Below are 8,272 nucleotides of genomic sequence, written 5' to 3' on the forward strand. Positions count from 1 at the left end.
ATAAAACTGATAGCCGTTTCATACACACCCTCTAGAACACATCACTGGTAGTTTGGTCCTCTTCCAGATAGTTGATCGTATGAAATGAACCTGAAAAAGTGTATCGAGTACCTATTACAGGAATCTCTTTGAAGTTGGTGATTTGATGAATTTTAAAGTTGTTGGATTCTCTCATGTGCGTTAAATACAAAACAAAAACAAAAAATACTACAATATGTAAACAGTCAATAATTAAGCAAATTTTATTGTTTCAAATACCAAGTCACTCATGTAAACAAAAAACACTAATTGCTTCCACATTGTCACATAGCTGGTAACATCCAAAATACTCTCTAAAGGCAAAATTAGATGACCAAATTGAAAACCACAAATAAACAATATAGAAGCACTGCTTTGAATAAAGATCAAAAGTGTAACAATGCTTTAATAGTTTAAAATTTGTATACCTCCATATTTAGTAGAAGTTGAAGCTATAACCGTTGACCCGACTGCATCCGCGACACTTGAAATCAGGTTTGCAACTCATAAGACTTTTTAGAAACATAGAAACTAACTTTCTACAACTACATTTTCAATCAAAGTCACAATCAGCAAACCATCAATCGGGTCTCTGTGCAGTAGCAACAACTTATCTTGTCACAGAGTCAATGCCTACGTCCACATAATATAATATAATATATAGTAGTAAATATGAGAAATCAACAACAAAAGTATGGCATAGAATTCTGTACGTTGTATAACACGATGATCAGACATAGGCTCATCAGACACAAAAACAGTATCACTACTTACTTTCCGCTTTTTCAGTAGCCATATTGGCATTTTACAACACAAATTACCAGTTCAAAAAAACAGGGGCAAAAAAACACCAAAAAATGACAGTAGCATACCAACATATACGCCAAATGAAGAACTTAAAATCGATGAGACAACAAACAAACACACGAACTCCAAACAAAACTCGAAGGCAAACGTAAATAAATATAAACATTACCTGAGAATAAAAACAAACACCGAATCTGTTGATGATCGCAAGTTCCCCAGCAAAAAAAAAACGGAATCAAAACACAAACTTAAAATCAACTTCAAAAATAAGAAAGACATCAATAAACAGAGTAACAACAAAAAGAAAAGAACAATTGAGAGACACAAAAAACAAACCGTCGTCGACTACGGTGAAAGGTCAAAGTTATAGGACAATTGCAGTAACAAAAAGAGAGAAATATAAAATTTGGGTAACAATCAGTAACAACAGACGGCTCTGTTCGTTTTCCTAAACGCCTAATGTAATAAACTAATGATAACACACACACACACACAAAGGTAACAGATCAATCAGAGACACATTATTTCACACATAAAACCAATCGACATATTCATACAAAAACCGATTGATTCAAAAATCAATGCGACTCCGGAACAGAAAAAAATAGCCTGAATTGTGGAATCCTAACCATTAGACAGCAAACAAAACACTGACAATAAACTAATCACAATTGCTCCTCCCATTTGCCACACATCGCATAAGAAAACCCAGTTAGGATCGAAATTAAACCACTTCCTAATCGAAGGGGTTTTCTTCATCGTGACACTAATTGATTGTAATATAATAAATGTTTTAGCAGTAATATTCTAATTCCGTTTGTTGTTTTTGATACCTGCTTTAAATTTATAGAAGAATAGTCGCTTTGATTTTATAGAAAAATAATACCCTCTTTTATTGTATACGAATAAAATACCTGTTATAATTACTTGATTTGATTTTGATTGCATAAACGGCGACGACATGGCAACTCAGTTATATTGTAGATGATGAATTTTAAGTGTAGACGATCTGGGAGAGAATGCTAGGATTTGTTTATTCCGAATGTTGTGAATGAATATAACTTTCATGAACCCCTTCTTGTTAATTTTGTCCCATGCGTGTGTTTCTTTGATTAAGGGTATTTTAAGGATAAGTGTTTTAACAATTGATTCATTAGCTAATTTTTTTTAGTGAATGTTAAGGACCGTTGGATCAAGGGGTATTATAATGTAATTTCCTAATCTAACGGTAATTAAGGGGGTTTTGAAAACATTTATTAGTTAATCGAAATTCTCTTTTAATGTATATAGTGATACGGAGTATTTCATTTCCCCATTTTACTACTGATGTGTACATAGTGTACATACACATTAACCATATATTTTATATTTAATTTTCAATATAGAATACAAAATTATTCAATATATAGAATATAGATTCTCTTTACATATAAGTAATTTTATAGTGTCTATGTTCAAAAATAATTGTGATAGTAATAAGTTTATTGATATAGAACCTTTAAATTATATCGTATATTTGGGTTAACATAACAATTAACTTTTAACAAAAAAAAACAATTTAGAGCACAAGGTGTCCGTGTTCATTTTTCAGTGTCAATTTCAGTATTCATTTTTGACAATAAAATTGACTGACAGTGTGTAAGGTGGAGGTGTCCACAGTGTCCATTTCAGTGTCCATTTTTTATTTTTTATTTTTTAAATTGATTTTTAAATATTGTATTTAACTAATTTAATATAAAAACAAAATAATTAATTAAAATTCATAAAATAAACTATTACATTTATTAAAATTCATAAAACAAACCATTACATTTATTAAAATTCATAAAATAAACTAATACGTAATAAAATTCATAAGTTGTCTCGAAGATCCCACAAATGTTCAACCAAATCAGATCGTATGCCTTCATGCACTTCTCTATCATGTAACTCCCTTGTTCTTCTTGCACGAGCGTCACACTTATCGATCCAAGTACGTTGTATATGTTGAACGGGCTCAACTACCCAATCATTCTCAGCAAGGTTGTATCCATTATCTTCGATAATGATGTTGTGTATCACGATGCACGTGTACATTAATTGTCTCATTATATTCACCTCGTAAGCCCGTGCGAGTTGCTGAAGAATATGCGCTGAAGAATATGCCAACGGCCTTGTAGGATCCCAAACGTTCTTTCAACATCTTTGCGAGAGCTCGCTTGTTTCTTTGTAAAGTAAGTACGTTTTTCGTCAACGGCACTTGAAAATCCCTTAACAAATGCCGCCCATGTTGGGTAAATACCGTCAGCTAAATAATACCCTCTTCTGTAATCAACCCCGTTTATTTGATAAGGAACGTCGTGCATTTCCTTATTAAACATTGAGTTGAACAAATCACAAGTGTTTAGCACATTAATATCGTTGTTTGAACCCGCTACAATAAAATACGCATGCCAAATCCAATTATCATACGAGGCGACCGCTTCAAGCATAATAGTTGGGTGACTGTGATCGCCTCGCATAAACTGTCCTCTCCACGCAACCGGACATTTTGCCCATGCCCAGTGCATACAATCTATACTACCCAACATGCCCGGAAAACCATGAATCCTTTCATGACCTGCATACAAACGGTGAATGTCGTGCAAAGTAGGCTCTCTTATGTGACGACCCGGAAATTTCTGACCAAATTTAAACTTAATCTTTAAATGTTTCCGACACGATAAGCAAAGTCTGTAATGTTGAAATCTTAAAAACTTTGAACTGTGTTTAATATATTTATTTGACCTTCGACTAGATCCGACGATTCACGAATAACTATTTTATGTATGTTTGCTCGCGGGTACGTTTCAGGTTTTCATGTTTTTTGTTTGGTTACGTACGGTTTCTTGTATGTATGTATGTATGTATGTATGTATGTATGTATGTATGTATGTATGTATGTGTTTGTGTGAGTGTGTGTGTGTGTGTGTTTCTAGGTTTGTATGTTTTGTTGTGTTTTGGGTTGCTTGTTTGCGGTCATATATGTTTTTTGTTTTTTAGTTGTAGCATCTCTCGTTTGGTCCTGATCTCCGCCCTACTGTCTAAGGTACGTCTTCTTTTTCCATTATATATATATATATATATATATATATATATATATATATATATATATATATATATATATATATATATACTCCTACTATTAGTTTTTTTTTCATACACGGTTCTGTTAAGCGAGGCTTAGCAAGCGTCGATTTATTGGCGACTTGACTGTCGCTTAGAGCCTAAATTGAACCCCAGGCACGATGTAAAACCTATGAAAATTTGATTCTACCATTTTCATGGCGTCTCTGTTCATTTTATTTTTTTATTTTCTTATTTATTATTACTATTTTTTATATATTTAGCTATTTATTTCATGGTTTTTTTTTAAAATTTACTTAATTTTTTTTATTATTTTTTCTCATTCTTTATGGCCGGAGGTCCCCTTGAAAGCAATCTCTTTACCCGTCGAATAGAAAGAGGGAGGACTTTCTCCGCTCTTGTGAGTGTTTAACTCGGGGGGAGAAATGATTTCTCTTTATTCTAGGATAGAGGAAGGATTGTCTACATCCCACCTCCCTCATACCCCACTCTTATGGGATTGGGTACTGTTATTGTTGTTGTTGTTGTGTTGTTTAATATAATATGAAATATTATATTATGTAGATATTAGAATTAATTTTGTAAAATAAAATGATATAAGTAATAATAAAATTTATTATTAAAATAAATATATATAAAGTATATTGAAAATATATATATTTGGTTTCGAATACATTCTGTAAACGATAGTAGCACTCGTTCATCATTCGATGGTTAATTAAGCAAGTTTAATTCAAACTTATGTAATTTTAAAATAAATGGTGATACGAAAATGAGTTCTATAAATTTTAGGCTTACTAAAAAAGTAATTAGGATCTAGTTATTAAATTTTAACACTTTTTATATTTTACCCAGAATTGAGAGGGAGAATTGATGTAATTTTTATTTAACAAATTAAGGATCGAATTTTATACCATAATGACCAAAATAAATAAATATAGTTAATCTAAAAATTTGGGATTTTTCCGAAGACTTTTATCCGTCCCAAATTAACAACGGGGTACGAAGCCCAGTCCGTGATATAGTGTCGGCAGAGTGATACTTAATAACATCCGTGATCTTTGATTGAATTATTACAATTGTTTTTGTTTTCATCATTCTCTCATTCATTATATATTTACATACACATGTACAAACACAAACTCACTACTTCTTCTTCAACATCACACCACCTTGACCATCTCCCCATCGTGAGCACCATGATCCACCACCTCCGACAAACTCCATTACCGGCCACCATTCAACACCCATCTACACGACACCACTATTTAAAACCACCACCATCAATCTCCATCACTATTAACCGTAATGCAAGGATTGGAATGGTCAATACAAAAAGTGCAAGATTGAGTCTGTGGTTCGTAACTGGAACTAGAAACAAGATGCGACAACCTTTCTCTAGTATATTCAACATCACTGGTGCTTTGTTCCTCACTTTACTCGATCACCATTTTCACCAAACCTATTTGTGTTATCGAAAACCCCACCATGATTCACTGCTACTTTCGGTTCATCAAAACCACTAAGAACGTCCACCAAACCTGTCGATTAACAGCCCCCTTCAACTGCTATAATTCTGTTTAAATACGAATACCAACACCCACTTAAAAACCTGCAACTATTCTGTTCAATCATGGTTGTTACCATGTTGTTATCATTCGAAGAACTTCACAAACCCAACACCACAGACCCATTTAATTAAACACCTTCTAATCACTATTGTTGCTGTATAATTTTTCTCTTTACTGTTCTACGCCGTTAGCTTCAATTAAAACCAAACACCATTCTCGAGCCTGCTGTTAGTGTGTTACTTCTACTGCTGCAGCTCCTATCATATTTCAATATATTTCTGATCGAACATCACCATCATCATACACTTGCAAACAATATCACCTAAACCGCCACCTACACATCTGTTTTTCTGTTTTTCTCTTCTTTCTTCTGTCCGAGATAAATCCCACAACATCACTGTTATTTTTGTTTGTTTCACGATGAAAACCGCCATCACCCAACACCCATTTGTAGCCGCTATGTTGTCGTATCCTGCTGCAGCTACCATGTCCATTTTTCTGTCCCAAACAACCCCACCATAAGCTACACTTATCGCTATTGCTACTGCCATGTTCTTTTCAGATTCTCTTCACGATCAAACAAACAAACCACCTTCATTAACCACCAACAAACCGGAACACCTTCATCAACTTTGATCACCACCATTACACCGCCATCAGGTAAAATAATCTTGCTGCTATACTATCTTTCGAACACCGATATACCTGCTACTACTTAGACTTTTGTTTCGGTTTAAATAAAGATGATGAGTGTTTACAGCTTATCAAAGTTGTGGACCTTTTAACAATTAAAGATGATATAATTAAATGATAAAGATGATGTGAATAATAGTTGATAAAGTGATATTGATAAAAGAAGATTGGAGGGGGTCAAGATGGGGACATAAATTTTCAGATCCTATCCCACGATCATAGTTTATTTAATTTAAACTAACCAATGCAATTTTTCACTTGGGTCCATTAAACTGTTTTAAGATCAGGCTTATATTGGGCCAACCATTTTTCTTGTGGACTTATACCATGGACTAAAATGGGACTGCAAATAAATGAAAATGATCATGTAGTATGATGATGAATCTGTGAACGCTAATTATGAGGTTAAAAGTTATGATATACATTAGGATGATTTAAAAATGATGATGATTGTGAAACGAAAAAGATGTTATACGATATAAGACAATGATGATATGGTATATGGGTGATTGTATGGTTGTATGATCATTGATCGAGCTGTGTATTGAAAAAGAAAGAAAACTGAAAGAAAACGAGTTAAATACATTTGGATTAATAATAATTCCAGAAAATAATAAGCGGCTCAGTGGTTTAAGGGTGTTTTTGTTTAATGAGAGGTCGAGGGTTCGAGCTCGACCTGAGACATTTTTTTTGGAAAGCCTTTAAAGGTAGCTTTATGATTATTATTATTATTATTATTATTATTATTATTATTATTATTATTATTATTATTATTATTTTAACAAACGAAAGATATTTATATAAGAATATGTATTACATATATCATAAGTATACTAATATTAGATTTTTAATATATTAACTAATATAATATTATTTATATTAATATCACATTTATTAAAGTATATATATCATATAAGTATATTAAACAAATTATAATGATTAATATAATTATACATAAGGATATTAATCTTATTACATAACAAAATATATATATAAACTTAGTTGATTAATATTACAATGTGTTAATATATATACTTGATATAGGTTAGTGAATCCGAGGCCAACTCTGCATTGTTCAGTTCCGTCGTATGCATATTTTTACTACAAAATATCGTATCGTGAGTTCATTTACTCCCTTTTACTCTTTATATTTTTGGGACTGAGAATACATGCGCTGTTTTTATAACTGCTTTATTAAATGCTTTTGAAATATATTTTGAACTGCGAATACATGAAATGCTTTTATAAATGTTTGACGAGATAGACACAAGCAAAACATTCCTCGAATGAATTATTATGCAGACAGAAGTTCTGTGAATTATTATTGAATTAGTTGGACATGATAATTGCCACTAATTGTTGTGAATATTTTTCCCCTGATTATTATTGCTTGGCAACCTAAGAATTAGAAACGGGTATGGCCCTAATTCACGCGAATCCTAAAGGTAGCTACCGGTTTTAACACCCCCACCCAGAATGTTCACTAGACGGAAGAGCTAGTGGGCATGGTGTTTAGTACTTCGAGCTTTATATATTATACAGACGAGATGTTCTGTTTTGAGGATATTATTGATGTGCATTATATGTTAAGGTCGGTTACCATGTTGAACAATGAAATCAAATTAAATGTTATGTATCGAGAGAATGATTTTTATACACAGGTTATGTGTATTAATTTTGTGCACGAGATATGTGCACGATTATTTAAAAATCGCGAGGCAACCTACGGGGGAGAAAAGGATACGAACCTACTTTGCTAAGCATTATGAAAAATGGTTTCGTACACGAGATAGGTGTACTGCATTTAAATCTTGTGGTCTATCAAAAATGGTGAATTTTATTGTTTACGATAAACTTATGAACTCACCAACCTTTTGGTTGACACTTGAAAGCATGTTTATTCTCAGGTATGAAAGAAATCTTCCGCTGTGCATTTGCTCATTTTAGAGATATTACTTGGAGTCATTCATGACATATTTCAAAAGACGTTGCATTCGAGTCGTTGAGTTCATCAAGATTATTATTAAGTCAATTATAGTTGGATATATTATGAAATGGTATGCATGTCGTCAACTTTC

At 32.6% G+C, this 8,272-nt stretch overlaps 1 protein-coding gene across 1 annotated transcript; it reads right to left on the reverse strand.

Moving 5' to 3' along the window:
* Positions 1-2,918: 2,918 nt before the first annotated feature.
* LOC139854884 (uncharacterized) lies at positions 2,919-5,181 on the reverse strand. Its single transcript, XM_071844156.1, has 2 exons — positions 5,100-5,181; positions 2,919-3,424 (listed from the first exon to the last, which is right to left on the reverse strand). The coding sequence occupies exons 1-2, from the start codon at positions 5,179-5,181 to the stop codon at positions 2,919-2,921; spliced, it is 588 nt and encodes a 195-aa protein (XP_071700257.1).
* Positions 5,182-8,272: the final 3,091 nt, after the last annotated feature.

Source organism: Rutidosis leptorrhynchoides, chromosome 6, assembly GCF_046630445.1.
Source record: "Rutidosis leptorrhynchoides isolate AG116_Rl617_1_P2 chromosome 6, CSIRO_AGI_Rlap_v1, whole genome shotgun sequence".
Lineage (NCBI taxonomy): Eukaryota > Viridiplantae > Streptophyta > Magnoliopsida > Asterales > Asteraceae > Rutidosis > Rutidosis leptorrhynchoides.

Excerpts from the sequence above, each read along its gene's own strand:
- LOC139854884 (XM_071844156.1), bottom strand. The coding sequence starts at position 5,181 with ATGGGTGTTGAATGGTGGCCGGTAATGGAGTTTGTCGGAGGTGGTGGA. Across the intron at positions 3,425-5,099 it reads ATGGGGAGATGGTCAAGGTG|GTCATGAAAGGATTCATGGT; the intron begins GTGTGATGTTGA and ends GTTTGTATGCAG.